At 36.3% G+C, this 22,541-nt stretch overlaps 1 protein-coding gene across 5 annotated transcripts in view; it reads left to right on the forward strand.

Annotated features, from left to right (window-relative positions):
• PCMTD1 (protein-L-isoaspartate (D-aspartate) O-methyltransferase domain containing 1) overlaps positions 1-22,541 on the forward strand; it is a 41,930-nt gene that overhangs the window by 13,645 nt on the left and 5,744 nt on the right. For 3 of the 5 annotated variants that reach the window (XM_063394286.1, XM_063394296.1, XM_063394277.1), the window contains exons 2-4: positions 3,867-4,293; positions 9,394-9,496; positions 20,885-21,056. In XM_063394286.1, the coding sequence (XP_063250356.1) occupies positions 3,987-4,293; positions 9,394-9,496; positions 20,885-21,056 (582 nt within the window). In that variant the 5' untranslated portion in view covers positions 3,867-3,986. Of the gene's footprint in view, positions 1-3,866; positions 4,294-9,393; positions 9,497-12,764; positions 12,904-20,884; positions 21,057-22,541 lie in introns of those variants that run through there. The other 2 variants (XM_063394306.1, XM_063394314.1) reach the window with 2 other exon arrangements.

Here is a 22,541-nt window from a genome sequence, read left to right on the forward strand (position 1 = left end):
TGCATTCGTGGTTTATTCTTTTCTCTTGCCAGACTCAGAATATTCCTTTTTGGGGAAACTGAACTGCAGAATCCTAATATTAACGTGCAGCTCAGTGACTTCTTGTCTTCTCCGTCTCAAAGGGAAGAGGGAGGACTCACCACGCAAGATTGTATTCTATGTATCAGTTTAAAGTAATGTATCACACTCCTGGTTCAGTGTCAGGTTTCTCCAAGCTGATGTGTTAGTGAGAATGGTTGTGAGGAGTCTGCAAATATGGCTGATTCCATGTATTTTTCTATTTTCCATACTTAGAAACAAAGTAAGGATCAAGTTAGTCGGCTCAAGCAGCTTGTGTTTCTGAGTAGTTATCTCTATGGAGTCGGCTTGGGTCAGTATTACGAGGTACTAAATTTTAAGGTACTTGACATCGTATGCACGTAGCAATGTAATTGAAGTTTTGTCTGGCAAATTAATACTGCTAGCACAGTATTTAAACTGTATTTAAGAGTGTATGCAAGTCCTTAGTGGCCCAGGAAATTAGCTTAAAGTGCAAATACTTGTGTCCCTGTAAAAGCTGGCAAATAAAACTTGATTAACCTTATACCTTGTTACTAACTTACCTGCTAAGAGTTTTGCATATCTTATAAAATACTGAAGAATTAAAATGTACTCAAATTGTCATCACCTCTAAGCCACATAGCCAAAAAATAAATGTTCAGTTAATGTGGCAATATTAAGAAAAAAAAAAAAAAAAAGGAAAACCATCAAAAACCACCCAGACATTATTTAAGGTATTTCACTGAAATTGGTTACAAATTAGGTCAGAAACAGGTCAGAGATGGTGTTATACAGTTGTGTGGATTGTTATGGAGATTGGAAAGCATGTTTACATTTCATTTTTATCGTGAATATAAGAAACTTCAAGATAGGGTTCCAACTTCTGAAAATAAATTCATGTGTGGTGTGGAATGAGAAATGCAGATTGTTTTAATTGCAGTTGGTTTTACTTAGTGAATTAACTTCTTTATCAAGACTATATTGGAATTTTAATTCCTACACTATAATTTCAGTAGGCTTCTGTAGTCTAGAAATTCCTAAGGCTAAAAGCGATAGCTGCGTTTTGTTAACTCGACAAACCTTCATTTTTCTTGTGAAGTTGCTATACCTTTTGGTGTAATAGGCTTCAAAATGCTGCTTATGCTCTTTATGAACTGTGTGAATTTCAGTTTTAATATCAGGGAGCTTCACAGGATGTTTTTGGTGTGTAGAAAGTTTTATCGTAGTATGCTGTGCTGTTTTTATCTTGGTCTTGGGTGAACTGTCACAAAGAAGATTTGACTAACTTGCCCTTTTTCTCCAGCTGTGCCAAAATGGCTTCTAAAATGTTTTCTTTTGTGTGCTTAAAATATCTTAACACCTCTGCTAGTAGTAGTAGTTTTACTTTATAAGCAAAGGTTTACATAAAAGCATTGGAGGAAAGTTGAACTATCAGAAAGTATTTCTCTGCAGTACAAGAGGCCACTTCTCATGAAAAGATCTATTTCTTTCACTTTCTAGGACATTTTTTGTTTTTGAACAAAAAATTTTCCCATTTGAGCAGCATTTTTGCCTACCTGTAGCTGTAGAGTGCAGAGTAGAGCACTAATGAAAGCAAACCAAAACAAGATACCTGAAAAGCAAACACCAGCACTGTCATCTGCCTAATGTCACCTTCTTCAGACAGGAGCAGTGTATCCAGAATGAGATGTAGCCTTCAACTGCACTGCCAAATAGCCACTTCTTTTACTGTGTCTCATTCTTGAAAAGAGACTCCATTTCTCCCCTGCTTACTTCAATGTCACAGTGCCAACCACACCTTTTCTTTTCCTGCCTTTGAGATTTTGTGTGATTACCATTATTGAAGCTGAGACAGTTGTTGGGTGGCATCAGTAAAAAATCTTAGGATATTGCAATAACTTCAGCCATCATATAGTGCCAAGAATACAAAGTACCAAATACCCAAAATAATTCTGTTTCAGTGCTGAGTGCTGAAAATTAGAAAAAAAAGTTATTTACAGGAGATAAATGTTATGTGAAAGGAGTGAAGGCCCTTGTTGATGGAAATGCTGAAGCTTTGTTTTCCCATTCTCGGGCTCTGCAGGCTTTCTGGCGCACTGCTGATGGCTAGCCGAGTTCTCCATCTGCTGGTGCGAGGTGGTGGATGCACCCCGCAGGAAGAGCTGAAAGCAGCATTCCCAGTTCCAAACGTAGCAGCTGAGTTTAGTCTTTAGGAAACTCAGTTCTTATCTTTGTTGTTTTTGTTAAATTTATTTCCGAACATATCTCAAGATAATAATGAACTTCTTAGTATGAAGGAAGGCAGAAACTATTGCTTTAGTCACTGTAGTTTATTTAACGTAAGTGTCATAATTTGATTCACTGAACCTTCAGGTGTGGGGTAAGTGCAAACAAGTAGGGCTGGAATATTTTTATAAACTATACTTAAAATGTCTCAGGTTTGATATTTTCTGTCTAAGTTGTCCTGTAGTTTTTTCACAAGTAGAAAGAAATATTTCTGTGCAGTTCGACTCACACTAAGGTGTTCAGAAGTCTGTTTTATCTACTTTAATCAAAGGTTTTGTTGCTGGATAGTTGCATGTAGTGACTTCTTGCCTCTTTCCCTTCCTGAATGTCAGCAGGAATTAATTTTGTTTCAGAGGCAAGCACACAGCTGAATGGGGAGCAATCATCATTTAACCTGTGATTTACCAGAGCTTTAAAAGCCCTGAAGATTCCACTCCCATGCCCAGTAAACTCCCCCCAGTTTATATACTGATCATGATACCCTATGGTATGGAATATCCCTCTGGCCAGTTCAGGTCAGCTCTCCTGGCCATGGTGCCTTCTGGCATTTTGTGTGCCTGCTCACTGCAGAGTGTAGGAAATGGAAAAGTCCTTGGCTTAGGGTAAACACAGCTGAGCAACAACTAAAACTTCAGTGTGTTATCAACATTGTTCTGATACTCACTGTGTACTTTATTCACCTAGAAGTGGTGCATTAAACTTCCTGTTATTCTGTCTCCTACTCTTCTGCGACTATTTTACTGGTAATTCATGCAACATGAAAATGTTAACATCTGGATTTTGAGTTTAGTAATTCATAATGAAATAACTGCAGATAAAATACAGATCTGAAAGAATTAGTTTCAAGTTAATATGACTTACTACAGTGTTCTGTGTAGAATTACATTTATGAGCTGGCAAACTTTTAAAAAATTCTAGGTACTTAAGGAGTTTCTATTCCTCTAGTAATATGCCAGGCATTAGGAGGCGCTCAGATAGTTTGTGGGCTTTCCTGTTCTGATTCCAGAAGAGAGCAGTGTGCCATTGTATCTGCACAAGTTTCAGCTCAAAAGTGAACTGATCTGAAATGTATCTCCTGGACGTCATCCCTTACTGAGCTTTGTTTCCCCCACGGGATGATCTTAGAGCATGGAAACTGATTTTCTTTCAAAATTAGCTAAGCTGTTACATGCTCCAGCTGCTGTTCACTTAGTTCTCAGGATGGGACTAGAGCTCACTCAAGGGCAGTTGCTGTGCCGTCCATGCCCCCTCAAATATACAACATGGATGATGGATTCTTAGCACTGTAATGTTTGCAGTGTCCAGCAAGTCTCACAGCAAAGGGTTTGCATAATGTGGACAGCCCGTGCTGATGTAAGCTGATGTTTCTCAGCTGCAAGTTAAAATCTGAGGGGCAGAATTTTGATTGAATACTAGCTGTCCTGACTCTTAGTTTTGCTTCATAAAGTTATCCAGTACTAACAATATTTCATCACCTGCTAATAGTTGTTAATTTCTTTGTCTTTTGAAACTCAAGTTATGTGAATATATCTGTTTTGCAGGATTCACTTGTGATGTCCTTCTGAAAAAACAGCTGAGACTTCATTACATACGTATACTTTTGGGAAAACTCTCCTCCTAATGTATTTTGCAAACTAATTGAATTACCACAGAAGTTCAGCATGGGAGGAGCTGTGAGTGCTGGAGAGGACAATGATGACTTAATCGATAACTTGAAAGAAGCTCAGTACATTCGCACCGAGAGTGTGGAGCAAGCCTTCAGAGCGATTGATCGTGGTGATTATTATCTGGAAGGATACAGGGACAATGCTTACAAAGACTTGGCCTGGAAGCATGGAAATATACACTTGTCAGCCCCTTGCATTTATTCTGAAGTCATGGAAGCACTGAAACTTCAGCCCGGATTGTCTTTTCTAAATCTGGGTAGTGGAACCGGATACTTGAGTACAATGGTGGGATTAATATTAGGTAATCTGAATATTTTTATTCAAGTGTAGTGGGTTTGTATATTTTAGAAGAGTATGCAAGCCCTGTAAAACCTTACTTTTACTTCTTTAACAATGACAGTACCATACATAAGGCTGGCTCTTTGAGATTTGTTGTTAAAATATCATTTGTTATCTACACGCAATTCACTGGTGCTGTAGTTTGATGGCATTTCATGGATGTTTTGGAAGAGGCAATTCTTCCTGCATTCTGTAGTCTCAAATTTTCATTTGAAAGGAAACAATCCTTATTTTTGTTTAAAAGGGAAAGAGTGGAACAATTTTTGAAGAGTAAAATTTTCATCTGCAGTTGCACTCCCTTTGTGCCTTTACTTTAGGTTACTGTTTTGATCTTCAGTTTATGGAAAAGATCTAAATTGTAAAGGCTAATTTCTCTTAAAGAATCTTAACTGAAAAATAAATCTGTGTCAGTATGCAAACAGTTATTTTAAAATACATTTAATCAGTCTTTTAGTGAGAAAATTTTAGGATGTAGACTGTTGAGTCTTTTCAATCAGGTCTGTAGGCTTTCAAAAGAATTCTAACACACTAGCACTGTGTTTTTTCTTGTTTTCAAATACATTTCCTATTTGAAAAAGGATGGACCTAAATGTTGTTGCCTATATTAAATTTTGAAACCTGGAGAGAAAAATACATTAAATCTCTTCATGCCCAACATTTAGATTACAGAGCACATGCACCCACAACTAATACTTTTACAAATGATTTTATTACATAAAAGAGATGTAGCTATTTTAATGTGTATTTTTCGTAGATACAGTTTTTGTGACTGTATTATATGCGGTTTTTCTTTGGTTGCAAAAATCATCTTGCTGACAGATAATATACAGATTTTGCTTTGATTTATTCATCTACAAAGCTAAGGTGTCGAGTCAGTTTGTTAATTTTCAATTGATTTAGTTACTTTTTGTCATCAATTCTTATTTATTGGAAGGAAGAAATTATGGCTAATAATTTAAGAAATTATGGCTAATAGTGCATAACTGACGTCATTTGTTGGTATCTGCAGTATCTTTTAGTTCTAATTAATAGTAATAAATAAAAGAGATTCCACTGTTTTGTGGGAACAGGAATTATAGTCATTCACATGTAAAAATAAGGTAAAGCTATCTGCTCTTAGAGTGTTGCTTTTGTCTGTTCGGGAGTGTTCATGACTGAGAGTAGATATTTTAAATTGGATTGTAATATTTTAAGTTCAGTATTAAAACAATTAGTAAATATTGCAGCATTTTTTTCTCTAAAATGTTTCTCCAGGATAGTGACTAATAGTACTTGTTTATTTCTGTATTGTGGAAAACTTTGCTACTTCATTATTCTTTCTTAACTTGTATTTAAAAAAATACGTTTATTGCACTTGATTCTGTATATTGCATGTGTATCTCTGTACTTAATCAATTTCAAGTGGCTGTTGAATGCTCCTGGGTTGGACCTCTCCGCATCGAGCAGAATTCCCATCCTTCCAAGTAGTATATACAGACTTGAGGGAGTTAAACAGAAAAGGACTTGTCCTCTACAGAGGGTGAGGTTGGCTGACAGCCCCTGAGGAGCACAGTTACCCTGCAGATGTTCCAAAAAAGCAGCTCAGGTGCTGATAGTCCCTAGCAGGTCTTGAGCAGCCTGGAGTAGCAGCTGCCCAGCTACTTACAGAGGTTAACTTTCCATGTTTTTGGAGTGCTGTAGCCTGTCACCAAAGTCTTAATGTTGTAATGTTTTGAGTTCTAGGCTGAGACGTAGAAGGTATAAATGCAGTTTATGTGCCTTCATTTTCTTACTGTACTGCTTCTGATAAAATTAGTTACATATAATGTGGGAAATGGATTTGTAGAGAATTCTCAAAGCCTGACGGAAGGTTCTCATAGCCTTGTGCATCTGTATGCAAACTTTGAGATCAGAAATGCTGACTTAGAAATGCCATGGAATAGGATGGACATTGTTGGGAAAATGGAGGATTTAGTAGAATGTTTAAAGATATCAATCATTGCACGACAAGCCGGGAGCAGCTTGGCAGCTGTTTGATCTCTGTTTATAGTAAAAGCATTGTAAAGTTTGAGTCCTAATAATTCCCTGAGAGGGAGTGATAACATAGAATCTTCTTCCACAGCTGGAAAGTGCTCCTGAATATATAACAGTAAGTCTTTTAGCTCAGTTTTTGACACATTCTAAGAATCAGATTTGATCAGATCTTTAAGGTTTTTGTAAACCTCTCTAGGCATTTTGGACATCGTGCATCCTTTCATGTTCCCCAGGGCTTACCTGATGTTGAACAACAGGCAGATTTTGTCAGATGTCCGTCCGAATCGAGCCAGTGACAAGGGTAGGGATCCAACTGCTCTTCTTGGAAGAGTTATAGTCCCAGGATCGCGTTTCTTTCAACAGCACTTTAAACCACACCCTATTAAAAATTACCTTGGGGCTTTCCGACAGGTCGGACAAATTAGCCAAGTTGTCTGCCTCATGTAGGGGCACTAATTTTGTCAGATTATACCCTCTTGTGACCCAGAGATGGGGCAACTGAGAGGCATTTCGAAAACTTTTGTTCCATTTTCAGTCTCATGTGAAGGGTGAGACAATACAGATGTTACAGTTCACACCATCACAATCAGAAGGCGACTATTTCCTAGTTACAATACAATATAAGCATTTCTTGGCCTATCAGCTTTTGCCACACAGTGCATGTTAATACCTTAAAGCCAGTCATCTAAAATTACCCGTAGTGGGTCACACTACAATGCGTCTTTCTGTTTCTCCAAAGTATCTAGTCTTTATTTGCAAGGCCATCCTTTGAAATTTGTTTCATTTTTTTCTCAACAATGTCCGTCCTATTCCATGGCATTTCTAAGTCAGCATTTCTTATCTCGAGGTTTGCAGACAGATGCACAAGGCTATGTGAACCTTCTGTCAGGCTTTGAGAATACTCTACAAATCCATTTCCCACAATATAGTAATTGTACTTTAGTGTTGTTTTTAAACTAGGGAACAGTTACTTTAACAAATAAAAACAAACAGATGTAATTTTCTGACAAATAAACCATATTAATTTTTAAAAGCTCACTTTTTTTTTTCCAAACCAATTTTAGCATACACTGCAGTGAGAAGCAGAACCATGTGGGTTTTGACAGCAATTGGGTATCTTTTGGTTTGACAATGTAGTGAGTAATGTTTCTGCCACATTGGCAGTGTCAAAATGACTAGGTTAAATTATCAAATAATCTGAAACTGATGATCACTTCTACATATAGCAACATACTAAAAAGACTGCACACCAATCCACAGAGATTAACTGTTGCTGATACTGTTAAAATGTAAACAAAGTTCAGGTGGTGGAATTGCTATCTCATTATGCTGAAAGAGGCCAGTTGATTTAGAGAGCAGTGGAGAAGTTGGTTTCACATTTTTAGAATAGCTGACTCTGCTTACATGTCCAGCTGTGACTTTCCCAGTGAAAGAACATACTTCTCATCTTTCCATTTAAATTACAGATACTGTGGTGTGTGGTGTATGGTGATGTGGTAGTGTTCTGCATTCATAGTTTTAATTTCAAGTTGTTTGAGGAACTGACACTTGCAGGATATTTTAGTTGTTTTCAAAGTTAGGTACTTGAAGGAATGTACATGTGAATTTTTGGACAGATGATGTTTATGCATTTTTAATTTACTTTAAATTATGAGGTTAAAGGAATTGTGATTAATTTTTGGGTAAAGAAAACATACCTTGAATGCTGCTGTATGCTGTAGAGCCAGTAGAAACATCATAGGCTATTATGGTACAAGAGATTATTAAACAGCTGGAAAGGGATTGCCTATGCCAATGCTTTTCTTCAAGCGACCAATAATAAAATGAATTTGCAGTAAAAATGAATGTCAGCAGGAGGTAAATGTTTTCACAAGTTCTAAGAACATCCCTTGGATGACAGCTACCTCTTGCCCGCAATCAGTGAGATCTTACAAGCACTGCCAGTGGTAACCTAATGGATTGCTTTTATTTCACCCAGTAGAAAATGTTCTAAACTATGTTGTGAGTTGCAGTTATTGATCAGGTTAATGGTATATAGATATAGGCTGTTATTTTCGTTGCAGTAACACAAAACCTCTCTTACCAGCCCTTGGTCTGTTTTGTTAATCTGTGTCCTAGAAAAGACAAATTGAATTCGGTTTCACTGGAGTAACATCATGGAGCTAAATGTTTAGGAAAGATTTAGAATGCAGTAGAAGATATAAAAATAAGTTTTGTCCAATCTTATTGATGTTTACTTTCCCTCTTCCCCTTCCCTCTCCCTTTTCCAATTCTATGCTCCAATGACTAAAGACCCTGGGCTATGAGTGCATGTTAAATTTAGAATCCTTACAGCAAATGTGACTGTCTGATTCACATTCCTTCCTGATGTGGATAATCCTCATAATACTGTCTCATGATTTCTTCTTGTTCCTGAAATACAGCATTAACTTTTGGCACACAGTTTAACTTGAAATTATACTTGATTTTGATCTCAGGAAGGCAATGCAGTTGAGATGGGATTGTGATGAGTGAACATAATGTGTGGGCAATTTCAGTGTTCTAGGTGGAAATTAATTATTATGTATCAGAAACAAATTTCTGATTTTCAGCCTGCAAAATAGAAGAGTATATGTGGCTGAGAGATATAATCCCCAATCTCTAAATTGTCAAAAGATGAAAAGTTTGGCGTAAGAAAGCTTCAAAATCTAAATACCAAAATACAGACTAAATTAAAATTTTTATTTATTGTATTCCAAGTAAATAATGTTTTGAAAAAGAATTTGCTCAGACAGACTTCAGTGTAGTCTACTTAGTTTCTGCACGCATACAAACAAAATTCATTCTGTAATTTTCTTCTGTAGTTCTGTCCCTGTTCTTTTATTGAACCTTTGACCTTCCTCTTTAAGCACTGGTAATGCAGAGGCAAAAAATAACTTTGTCTAGTAGTGTTTGGAGTCTTCTGTTTTTTGTGTTTTTAATATTGTCATACTATAGTGCTGTTCATGCAGTTTTGCTGTGTTTAGAAAAGAAACATCATAAAAAAACACCATGCTGTTTTTATTTACAGGACCTTTTGGGATAAATCACGGAATAGAGCTTCATTCAGATGTGGTAGAATACGCCAAGGAAAAGTTGGAAAGCTTCATAAAGTACAGTGATAGCTTTGATAAGTAAGTATCTAATTTGTCTAACTTGCTTTGCAGTAATGTCTTTGGTTTTGAACTCAGCATGTCATTGCTTATGAGCTTAGGGAGGGGAGAATGGCATCACACAACCGAAACCTAAAACTTCCAGTTTGTGGCTCTGCTTCATGAGGTAAGTTGAGGCTTAAGAGAGCACTCTTTGAAAGTATGGGAGTATTTCTGCTGTGCAGTGCTTAGCAATGTGGATTTCCCTGCATTTTATCAATGTGTGAACATACACAGGCACATGTGTGTATGTGCATGTACATGTGTATATGGTGCGTTCAGGAGAGTGACATGATATGTGGGTGTCTTTGCATGTGTAGAGCAATTCTATCCATTAAGCCAGTTTTTAGTATGTAATTTTATATCATCTCTCTGTACAGTATTAACTTTTTTCTTAATCTACTCCTGTTGATCTGGACATGAGTAATTTTTTCTGATTGCCTTCATGTTTACTTCCTGAAGACATGGACTTAGAAGTATTCATCTATGCTCTTAGCACTACTCATCTTTACTTCTGGATATAACGCTGAGTTCCAAGGCTTTGAACCTGATTGCTTCTACCCACTCAATTACTTTTTATTATTTTAAGTTGGCCTGTAAGAGTATTGGGTGTCTCTGCCTCTGTGGAAGGGAAGCCAAGGTTCGGGCTAGGGCTGTTCTTGGTAGACTTCTTTCCTTGCAGGCAACAAATTCTTCAACAGTGTTTATAAGGTAACTTCTGGAAATGCAGAAAAGAAAATTCTTGCCATCCTTTTACCTGTGTAATGTGCTTTATAACTGCCACGCTCTTGATTATGTTGGCTGGAGCTCAATCCACTTTTTCCCATACCCCAAACTTCAGGAGCTCATGTCTGACCACAAGCTTTCTCTTCAAGCTCCTAATTGACAGAAGAGTATCATTGTAGTGTTACCTGTATCTGAAGTCAATTTTGTAATTCTCATACTGGCCAGATTATGTTAGTATTGTGTTAGCCCAGTAAAATAAATCATGTAGGAGAATATGCATGTCTTTCATTACCTTTGTCTTAATTTTAATACAAGCATTTATGTTGGCTGAGGTTAATCTGTAACACAAGCTAGAACAAATAAGAAGATTCAGTGAGCAGATTTATGATGCAGTTTGTATCTTAAAAAATGTGTGTGAAATACAGTCACTTGCAATCACCACTAATACTGCATTAATGGCTTTGTTAGATGTACCTGCTAGCTAGTGAATTCCTGCACATACTTGTATTTGTGCATTACTGTAGGTGTCTGTACAAAACATAAAAAAGCTGGTTTTGATTGGAATGTCTTTCCGATCAGGTGATAGGTTTATGTATAGAAGTTAAAGGAGAAGTTTTGTCATTATTGAAACAAAATTTGATTACAACAGTTTAATAAATGAATAGCAGAACACTGGGGGGATTGGTTACCCTTTAAAACATGCAAGAACTTGAGACAAAAAAACCAAAACTGTTAAACATGATGTATGTGACTGTCAATGTTATATGTGTTCCAAGGAAATATGACTTTACTTACCAACATAACAAAAATTACACCTTTGTGAAAGTGCTTTTTGATACAAATCTGCCTGTATTAGCTCTGGTGCAGCTGATACCATAATGGTTGCCTGGTTGGATTTTGTGTTTTGGGGGTAATTTCCAAGTTGTCTGCATAGCTGATTCTGGCTGTTTTCATTGTAAATATTCTGTATTTTAATGTAGTTGATGATGTGTGGTTTTGGGTTTTTTTTGTTGGTGTTTGGTGGGGTTTTTTTTGTTTGTTTTTTGGGTTTTGTTTGTTTGTTTTTGTGGTAGGGTTCTTTTGTATTTGTTTGTGCTGTAAGTCTTAAAATCAGGTCTTGAATCAGCTGACTCTCAAAGTAATGTTCTCTGACTCAGTAAGTGTGATTTTCCTTCTTGTTTCAGTAACTTCTTCCTGCATCTTCATTTATAAGTGAAAAGATTTTTACCCAAAGTTACAGGACTGCAGCATCTGAACTTTACGGTCAGCTCAGTGTATATGGTTGAAAGACCACCCAGGGAAGAGGTGTGCGGTATCTGCTGTTCCAAGCAGGAATCCTCACTGTTTGAAAATAGATTGCATGGCAGACTGGTATGAATGAAGTTAATTGTCTCAGTGAATGCGTGTGTGGAAAATAACTTTCACTTGACCAGCAGCCTCTAACAAGGTACACAGGGGACATAAGGAGCAAGAGACCAAGATAAGTGTTCCTAGCAGTAAGGGAGTTATGCAAATGGAAAATTCAGTAAAACTTTGCTCTGCCACTTCCCTGCGTTCTTTCTTTAGTGTATTAAGTTCTGCAGTCCGATCTGAATGTTCTAAGCATTCTGCTTTTGAAACAAAAACCATGACTTGAAAATACGGGTAGGTACTTGGAGAGCTTTAGCATGGATCATAAATAAACACTTGGTAACTTTTTTCCTTTTCTTGGAGTAATAGGCCATTGGTTTTCCATCTGACTTTTGTGTGGAGCTAGGTCATGATGATTTAGGTGGGTTCTTGTCTAATAAAACAAGATGGAATATTGCTTTGATGCCATTTGTATGGGGGAATGTTGCAGTGCTGTGTGATACTGTTTAATTTGCTTTTTGGATTCCTGATGGTAATGTTGTTGAAGTACAATTAAAAATTTAGTTTTCTATGATTCAGATGAGGTACTTCACCAGAGACCTGACAGTATACAAAATCAACATGTCCAGAAGGATTTGAGACTCTCAGCCTGAAGTGAGGGCTGTATATCTCTGATAGCTGGTCTTATCTCAGTTTTGGCCTCTGGAACTGTTCATTAGAAGATCTCAGATATCTGTTTCAAATAATTTCAGTAATTACTTGTGTCTGTATCCATATCCCACCAATCTATAAAAACAGTTTTACTCTAAATGGAGGTGGAGTTGTGCATTCTGAAAGATAAAACGCTGCCTTGATTTACTTGATGTATGTTTGCCAGTAAAAGCAAAGGAGAAGTTCTTTCTTGAAAACAACTGAAAGTGTCATGGTGGTTGAGGTACAAAGATTTAAGGTACAGACTAAATTCTCTGAATCTGAAATGTATGTAAATCTCTCTTTCATTCTTGAAACCTTCAGAGAATGCATGCCAATTAAGGGGAAAAGAATCATTCCTTAAGAAGGCTCTATCTAAAACACGTATGTTCAAGTACCAGGCCCCGCTTCACCTGTTTATTGAAGGGGAATGTGTTGTCTTTTCTGCTCCCATTCAACTTCTAGACCTAGAATATCCAGCTCGGAGAGAGAGCCACAGGGCAAGGCTAGGTTGCCCATCTTCTAACACCCTATCAAAACCCAAACCTGGGTAAGCTGGTGAAGTCCCTGCTGTGAAAGAAAATCACCAAACCTTCTCAGGATCAAAAGAATCCACTTCAATGGTAAGTGACAAGAACCCTAGTACTATTTCTGGGATAACTGTTATGGGTGAAACTTCTTCCAGAAGTCCTGTAGTAGATTGTGTTGGCATTATAGGACAGTACAGAATATCTTCCAGCAGAGTATTTTTCTTCATTGAAATGTAAGGCTACTGGTAGGACTATAAGGCTCACTTTTGAAGTTAAATTAGATTTGAAAGGCAGGTCCCTAGTGTACACACAAAGAAAAATAGAGCTCCTTCTTGCTGGTCAGCTGGCTAGTGACTGCAGTAAAAATCTAAGCAGGAAAAGCAAAGTGTTTCCAAAACTTACTGATGGCTTTCTCAGTTTAAATCTCATGATAACTTAATTTCAGATAGTGTAAATAATGCTTTTTTAGTGGTGAGTGAATTCTTGTTGAGATTTAATCTAATTAGAGCAACACAAACAGTGGGATTCTTCGATGCCAGATGTTATGTTAAACAAAAAGGGAAGGAAAACAGGTTTGAAGCATAGTAATTTTTTTTTATTTAGAGTTGAAGGAAATGAAGGAATTTAGAGTATGAAGGAAATACTACTTCTCATTCTTTACCTTGTAAACCAGAAAGCTCCAAAGACAATTGAATCAGCTCTTATCTGGGGAGGAACTAAACATGCATTTTCCAAGTATTTGATGGCAACAAAAATAGGTATTCTTGCCCTTAGACCAACAAGGAAAATACCTTTTAAAAATAAATCCCATGTGGGACACTGCCTTCAGAAATTTCTTATGTCTACAAGTTTTGATAGGACTTAAAATTTTTCTTACATTAAAACAAGTGATGATGATACTTGGTGCATGGCTCCCATAAAAACAGTTGTTTCACAAAAATGCACAATAGAAAATATGACTTTCAACCTATAAAATAATTTTCTTCCTCACTAAACATAGAAAGAAAATACTTCTCTAGTTTTTTGTTAACAGACAAATCTTTCTCTTGACTTTTTCCATGGGTGTCATAGAGCCTTGACAGTAAACTGAAATGACAGGTTTTTTCTTGCTGCCCTGTGCCCATTCACTTTTCTTAAGATTCTCTCTGGAACTGCTAAAATGTATTCCTTCAGTATTACTTTTCATTTTACTATCAAAGTTTATATATAATATAATGAAGTTATATTATTAAGGGTAAATTTTGTAAATCTGTTTCAAAGGAAGAGTGTCATGGGTCATAAGTATTTTAAAGAATCAGTGTTGGACTTTTTCTTCAGAAGTGATTGAATAATGGGCTTTTGTTCACTCAGTGAAACAGATGAGAATATCAGAAATCATGAACGAGATAGCTAAGAAGCAAGACAGTTTTATTCAGAGATGGAAAAATGACAAGTACAAGTGAGGTAGAGACACAAATTTCCCACTATCCCTCTAGCATTGCCTGGAAGCTGAAAAAATGTCTAGGACAAAAGTATTAAATAGAAATGTTGCCAGCATCACTTTTGGCTGTTACTGTAATGCTGATTAAAATTACAATAGTAATTGGATGTAAGGGACTTAAAATGAAGTCTACCATGAGAGCTTTTCAAAGATTTAATATTTTAATTTGTTTGTTTTCTAGTATACATGCAAAAGGTATCAACATAAATATGCATTTATACAGGAACCAAAGACTAGTTCAGAGAGCTTGAAAAAAATGAGATGGAGTGAACAATGGAGAAAGACCTAGAGAAAAGGTGAAAAGAGCTTGCCATCTTGCCCTGATACTGCTCTACTTCATAGGGAAAGAATTAATACTCTCTAGAAATTGTTTACCTTTATGTCTGACTGGTGTTAGCTCTAAAGTGCTCTGAAAGCACTTTCACAGTCAAGAGAAATGAGAGACACTAAGGAGTGATAAAAATCAAGAAGTATTTCATTAATCTGTTGCATGTTCTTGTGGAATGTTATATCACATAAGGCCATTTGGATATTCACCTTCATCTGTTGTTCTCAAAGAAGAAAAGCTTTAAAACCTGAAAAATTTATTAAATTATCTGTAAACTTCTTCAAAGTTTCTTTCAGTGAATACATTAGTGTTTAAACACTAGGTTCTAGGGATGCTTGGAGTAAGATTACTGATTCAGGAAATTCTTGTTTGATATAAAGGAAGCTCCAAGATTGTATTCTTAATGCAACTGCACAAAGAAGCCACACCTTTCTAGATTAAATGATGTGTAGCTTTTCAGTCTGTGTCTTTAAATCAGCATGGGAACTCATTCTGCAACTGCTGTAGCTTTATACACCAGGTTTGGGGTCTGTTTTTCTTCACCAACAAATGTGTCAGAACTGGTGGGGGTTTTGTTTCCTTCTTTCCTCTCTTCTTCCAGAGTCCTGAGGAATTTATTTTGGGAAGTATGGCCAGCAGTATATTAGAACTAGGACAAAAGTGCATTAGTATAGGACAAAAGTAAGTGTTCCTTCCTCATCACAGTAAGGAAAATTGTTTAATGTTTTATCACATATGTTCAGACTCTACACATTTTGCAGATTCATTTCACTGTCTGGTTATTAATGTATTTGATGGTTTAAGGATAGTTTGATATAAAGCTAATTCCAAGAGTTCTTATGATGGATTTACTAGACTGTTTTGAAATACTTACTAAGATATGTTATGTTTTGGGATTTTTTTCCCACGAAGACTTGTGTGAAATTCTTTCTTCTAATGTAGTGTCACATGACAAATGTTAACAACTTGCCAACCGTTTCTTCTACATTATTAAAATTGAACAGTAGTCCTTTGTGCATTAAATTTAAATAAATTTAAATAAATATCCCATTGGAAGGGAATTACTTAAAACAGTTTGATGGTACTGAATGTGAATTCAGGCTTTTTGGAGCTTGGAGCTGACCAGCTAAAGGAAATGTGTGTGGATGGGGAAAAAGCATACTAAATTCATGCTGACTTGGATTTTCTTTCTTAAAGGACTGTGAACAGTAAGCTGAGAAATGTGAGTGTAGTTAGTAATTATGGGGGTAGGCAGAAGTGTACTGTCAGATAATATTTTGATGTGAATATAGTAGCTGAGAGATGTAAAATGTAGCTAGAGTGGTGCTGGTTTTAAGAATTAAATAATTCTTCTCTTAGCAAAAACAGTTTTAAGTGGTTCCCCAGTATGGCTTTTTTTTAATCTTACAACATGTTTTACTGTTTCCTTCAGATACAAATCTGTGGGTGCTGACAGGGTTTTTTTATCTTCAAATGACTTGATATTTTTCTCCAGTTTTATTGACCTTGTTCTTTTTTTTAAAAAAAATCAATTATACTTACCACTTAAAGCAACAAAAAAGAAGACAGTCCATACTTCTTGGCACCTAGTTTCATCTTCACAAGACATCAGCATAACATCCTGCATATATGGAGGTTGTTTAGGTAGAAGAGCTTAGCCCAAGAAGTGACCTGTACATGTTCAGAGCTAGAAATAATTAAAGTTAGGGTTCATGGGTACGTATCAAATTAGGACGAACCAGTGAATCCCCTTGTAAAAAGTTCTGGCTAGGTAGACTGGTAGGTTAGTGCTATACTCTCCTGCTTCTTTATACAGTATTTTGTTATGACACATATGCTAGATTGGTGGATATGGATACAAGAGCAACAAACTTAACCTTAGGTCTTTGCTGTAAATGTTTTAAATGGTTGTTTATTTTATTACAGTAGTAATACTTCACTATGTTGCTATCTATAGGGAATCTAACTTAAGAACATGGGCAGTTACAATCTATTACTTGATAATTTTCATAAGTTTCTGCAGCAAAGGCAAAAACTCACTTTAAATTCTACAGGGTGGTGGTGGGTTTTGGGTTTTTGTTGTTGTTTTTTTTTTTAAATTTAGCTGGAAGAAGAGTACCTTGGCCGTGCTGAGTATGAACTTGAAATGCCTGTCCCATGCAAAAGTCTTACATGCTTGAAACTGCTTGGTTATCTTGGGCCATTGCTGCGTGTGACGTGTGTGTGCTTAAGTTTATTCTGTGGCAAGTGTTTGTTTAAACAGAGATTTTCTGTTGCCATGTTATCTGTAATGGGAATTCTTAATTTCTGTGTTCTTGGCTGTTGATTCTCTTGTAATCAAGATAGCAGATTCAACTGAAGAACCTGAAGTCACTAAACTTTCCCAGATAGTTGGAATAGTTTTTTCCATTCTTTTTATTATCTGATGTGTGAAATAGGATTTTTTCATGTTACCAATATAATGCTCTGTAAAGCCACCCAGGTCACATGGTAAAGGTGAACAAACATTAAAGAACACTTGGCAGTTCTTAGTTCCATTTCAGCTTGGAAATAAAATATTTAAGTGAAATATTAGCTCTTCTTGATAGTTATATTACATGTTTATCGATACTGAATGTTAAAGCAATAATTTTATTTTCATCAACAGTAATAAAAGGTAGCTCCAGGTAACACAGAATGAAGTGTAATACTTGGTCTGTTTTGATACCCCAGACACAATAGGAATAAAGGAAACGGTTTTGGATGTAGGGACAATTAGTACTAAAAGAGTTGGGGTTTGATTGTTTTAAAATGGAACTTGACCTAATATGGTTGATACTACTTTCCTACTGAAAGACTAACATGCTTGTGGTGCACCTGGTAGGTATTCTTAATATCGAATACTTCCTTGTATTTGTAGAACCTTTGTATTTAGGTTTTAAATAATTTCCTGATCAATTGATGGGGTCTCATATACTTGACTAAAACCAATCTAAACTTCACTTTTTTTGAAAATTACTTAGGCAAGTTAGCAGAAAAAATTTTCATACTTCAGCCTGTGTTCAAAAGTCATCTCGTATTGGTTTGATAAACCAATGGTTTGGATAAATACAAGAAAAGGGTACATACCTTTATCAGCTCTTTCTGATTCAGAGGTGTGTGCATAATGGAAATCATCTTATGATTCAGGGATCTGGGAAAGAGTATTGCCTCATCACTTATGAGGTCTGTGTTTCATGGGAGTGTGGAGGAGCAAGATTGACTGTTCCGCAACTTAACGAGTCCATGAAAAGTCCATGGTGCTCTAATCAGGAAAGCAGTATGCTTTTCTTATATTGCTGGTATATCTGCTATCAGTCACTGCTCATACCCTAACATGAAGCAGTTGTTTCTGAATAATTTAATGAGAAGCCCAAATGAACAGGCATGTTGCTGTTACCAGAGACAGTTTATCACCTTTTCCTCCCATTTCTTCTACCTACTTCTACTTATCTGGATAACAGGGAACTACATGTGGCAGTTCCTGAACTAGCAGCACACCAGCAGCTAGCACATTAATTCAGGCAAGCTGGGGTGAGCATGGCATGACCAGGTGAGCTGATTAGACCTTGGTTTTCATCTGACATGGATTAAAGAGGTGTCTTAAGAAAACACATGTAACCTAGCCCATAAAGTGTTTAGTTTTGCTGTGGGAAACAAGTGTGTCAGAAAACCACCTGTTGGGTGGAAAACAGCTGAAAAACTATGTGGAGGAAGAAGATATTTTTTGAAGTAAATGGAATAATAAATGAACAGCTGTTTTGGTCATGAGCTTTGTGTCTTCACAAAACTCTGCTAATAGCATGGAGGGAGCACAGTCCAGACAATTTAAAGTGCCTATAGGCAGAGTTGGTCTCTAGTGCTTAACTTATCTGATTCTTAAAAGTATATTTAGAAGTTGCTTCTGTGTCTTTATTTGCACTTAGTGCCCTTCTGCTTGCAAGCTGCAGAGCTAAATGATAAATTATCTTCAGCTTTTACTGTATTACTAAAGACTGCAGTGGCTTTTTGTCCTCAGCTCATGCATAGAGTATTTTGTCTCTGGGGAATGTTTCATGGGATTTTGTTGTGTCTTGTATTCCTTGGACAGTTTGGTGTTCCTCCTTGTTTTAAGAGGGTGTGACCAGTGTATTAATGAATTTTTAGCTTAGTGTCTAGTACAGGAAACAGGATTATCTGCTAATACATTTGGTAGGTTTTAGAGAAGCATTTGGAGAAGATGAGAAGTTGTGAAAGCTGTGGGGGGCAGACAGAGAGGCCATCTTCATTTTTCTGAAACTAACCAGGAACTCTGTCAAGATTTAAAACTGCATTTTGGAAAAGTACCATATTGATACCCTGCCTCCTCCCCCTTCCTCCTTTACTTTTTAAGCCCTGAAAAGTACTTTGCTCAAACTTTCAAATTAAATTGATGTAGTACCACTTGCTTTAAACTGTAGGCAATCTGAAATGAAAACTGTACCATAAACTGCCTGATTGACCTGTATGTGGAATGTAGAAAATGTAGGACAGAACATGATAGCCCAAGTGCTTACAAAATGAGATTTGCTTTTTCAGCAGATTGATCAGTGTCTTGGATTTTATTTTCTTTCCAGCATTTAGCCTTGTCTAATGTATTTCTAGATCTTTCTACATTAATCTAGAATTATTTCAACCATGGTTCAAGCTGGTCTAGCTTCACTTTTGCAGTTTTGTGCAACAAGGCAATTTATCCCTGCTCTGATTCCACCTCCCTGTTTTCTCTCCAATTGACCAGTGTTATTTGTAGCTTTCTTTCCCCACCACCCACCCACCCCTCTGGATTTGGAAGAGTGAACATGGACTGTTGACCCCAAAAAGTGCATGAGAGAGAACCATCTTTTAACCAGCTGTTAAAAGATTCTGGGTATATCTTGACTAGTCAAAGAAAGAAGCATTGAAGTATTTTCAAGATCAAGCATCCCATTTTGGAGGGAAAAATATACTTCTAGCAAAAACTTCAATTTCCTGATTTGTTAATATCAGCGCTCTAGATCAGAAAGTCAGCCAGGCCTTACAGGCATCATCCCCAAGCAGTGAAAGCTGCCAATTTTACTGAAAAAATATAGATTTGAATGTTGTCAGGTATTGTACTGGGATTTGCTAATGCTGGCCAAGCAAAAACAAAAATTACTTTCCACTCACAGCCATAAAGTTCATAAAATGCCTACATGTATTTGAAGTTCTTAGAAAAATTCATTCCTTCTGGATGCTGTTTGAGATGCATTGGACTTTCATACTGCCAGATGAAGTTTATTAACTTTTTCATGCAACAACAAGGCTGTTAGGTTTTATGTAATACTTTTTTCAAAGAAAACCATAAATTCTTATTTCTATGAGCTTGTAACCTCTCTTCTTATATATAAAGTGCTTGGGGAAGATGTACAGTTATTCACTCAAGGAATATTTTACAAAATGGTAAATTTTATTATGGTGTTAACAGCTGAAGTAGTAACATGCTTCAGAGATTTAAAAAATGTCAGAAAATAACAGTGTTGTGGAGAATATATGCAGCTTTAGCAATAAAGTACTGCTCTGTACATTTTTCCTTTTATTTTATATAGTGACAGAGAACACTTCCACTCCTAACAACTTGTGTTATAAACTTAGGTCCACTAAAATGCAGTTGTATAACTTCCATTTACTGACAAATACAAGGTGTTTCTGAGATAACGATTTTTTTTTCACTTTGTGGTCAAAAAAATGTCAGACTTTTCCATTCCTTTTTGGGGAAAAGTGGATTGGGCTCAAGATAGAAAATTGGGAAGTAGAGAATAAAAAGTCTTTCGAAAGATCCTGATAGAAAATGGAGGGGAGCTATTATGAATGAAACTTTCCAATGGTTATTCAACAGCCTGGATATTGCTCATTGTTAATAAACATACTGTTTTAGTGACACTTGTACCATATGGCTTGAGATATCTTTGAATGAATGTACTTCCTTGTAGTTAGGAAGGTGATGTTTTGAAGCTTTTTCTGTTTTGCATAAAACATAATTGTAACTGCTTAAGAGTTTTTCTTCAGTAGTCCCTGATGTGGCAGAAAAAAAACTTTCAAAGATTACTTTCAAATAATGTCTTAATGCATACTTTTAAATTATGTATACTAATCATTCTTCATTATATAAGGGAAGATATGAAATATATTTTTCTGTCTTTATCTGGATTGACTTTTCTTAAAAATCCTGATTTGAACTGTGTCCCCTCTTTCTTTTTTCTTTTTTCCCTTAGATTTGAGTTCTGTGAACCTGCCTTTGTGGTTGGTAATTGTTTGGAAATAGCCTCAGACAGTCATCAATATGACCGGATTTACTGTGGAGCTGGAGTCCAGAAAGACCATGAAAACTACATGAAAATTTTATTGAAAGTTGGAGGCATTTTAGTAATGCCTATAGAAGATCAGGTGACTTAGTGAAAATTTCCCCTTTTTGTCTTCTAGTATGAGAAATACGTAATTTAAAGAATGCTTTTGCATATATATTTGACTAAGTTGATGTTGAACTAACGATGGCTTGATTCAGTGTATTGTTGCAGTTAAGCAGATACTAATCTCTTTAATGAAGTCTTGAACTTTTTTCCCTTAAATTTGTAGGAAAGCAATCAATATTCTGCTTTTAACAAAGTCTATTTCATACTTTTTCCTGTGTGTTACAGCAGAACTGCTTTGAAATCTCCCTGACAGACATTTTCAGTCAGTATTTCAAAACAAAGAAACCACCTCTAAACCAGGAGAAGTGATTTCAAAGACCACAAAATAACTGTGATTAGTGGGACATTAGAAGGAGATGAAAAAAATGAAGGAAAAATATGTCTGTATTTGCAGCAGTTTTCAGTGTTGCTTTTCCATGTTAGATTTAATGCTTTTCAGACGGGGGCATATTATTTTAATAATACTTTGCACTTTTATCACTTTTTATCCTTAGACCTCAAAAGGCTTCTCAATGGTAAGTATCATGCTCCCTATTTTACTAATAGGGAAATTGAGAAAGGCACATCATGTGACTTAAGTTGATATCCTCCTAAGTAGAGATAATTACTAAAAAGCTTGTTGGTAAGCATTTTAGCTACTTTCAAAAAAAATCCTCATGTTATCTATCTGCTTTTTTAAAATACCAAAGGGATTTAGGCGTAGTCTGCATAATTTCATTATTTATTCAGCTAAGATACTGTCTGTTGAAATTGGTGGAATCCAACTTCAAAGTAGTCACAATTTAAGAGAGAAATTAAAACTGTGACTATTTTTACATTACATACAAATGGATAGGGGCTTAGAGAATGTAAAGTATGAGGAGGAGCGACAAGATCTGGGATAATCTAGTTTGCAGAAAAACGCCAAGGAAATGTTTAATTCCTGTTGTCTTCCTGAAGGGGTGGAAAATTTACCTGGTAGATAGGAGTCCAGTTCTCTTCACAGGTGCACAGCATACTGAAAGAGAGTTAAAAATTGGCAGCAAGAGAGCCTTCTGCCTCCAAATAAGGAAAGCAGTTTTTTATAGTAAAAGTGCTTGAACACTACAGCAGGTTGCCTAGACAAGTGGGGAATCTCAGTCCAGACTTTTTTTCACTTAATTGGAAAAGCTTCTGATGTGACTTTGAAGTTGGCCCTGTTCAAGGAGTGGGGTAGGATTCCAGAGGTTGCTTCCAATCTAAAGTATTCTTTGATCTTTTGGAAAAATGAGAAGAAACAAAACTTACCTCAGTTTTTACCTTAGGGCTTTAGTTTTCCATCTGCATCTCTTCCCATTATCAGAGAGCCTTAATCGGTACTCTAGAGACCAAGTGATATTTCACAGATTATCAAAGTCCTTTCTGTTCATAGAACAACCTTAATTCATTAATTTTGAAGCAAAACAAAATAGCAGTGTCTTTGAAACCAGTATGAATAGTA

This window comes from Prinia subflava, chromosome 1, assembly GCF_021018805.1.
Source record: "Prinia subflava isolate CZ2003 ecotype Zambia chromosome 1, Cam_Psub_1.2, whole genome shotgun sequence".
In the NCBI taxonomy this organism is placed as follows: Eukaryota; Metazoa; Chordata; class Aves; order Passeriformes; family Cisticolidae; genus Prinia; species Prinia subflava.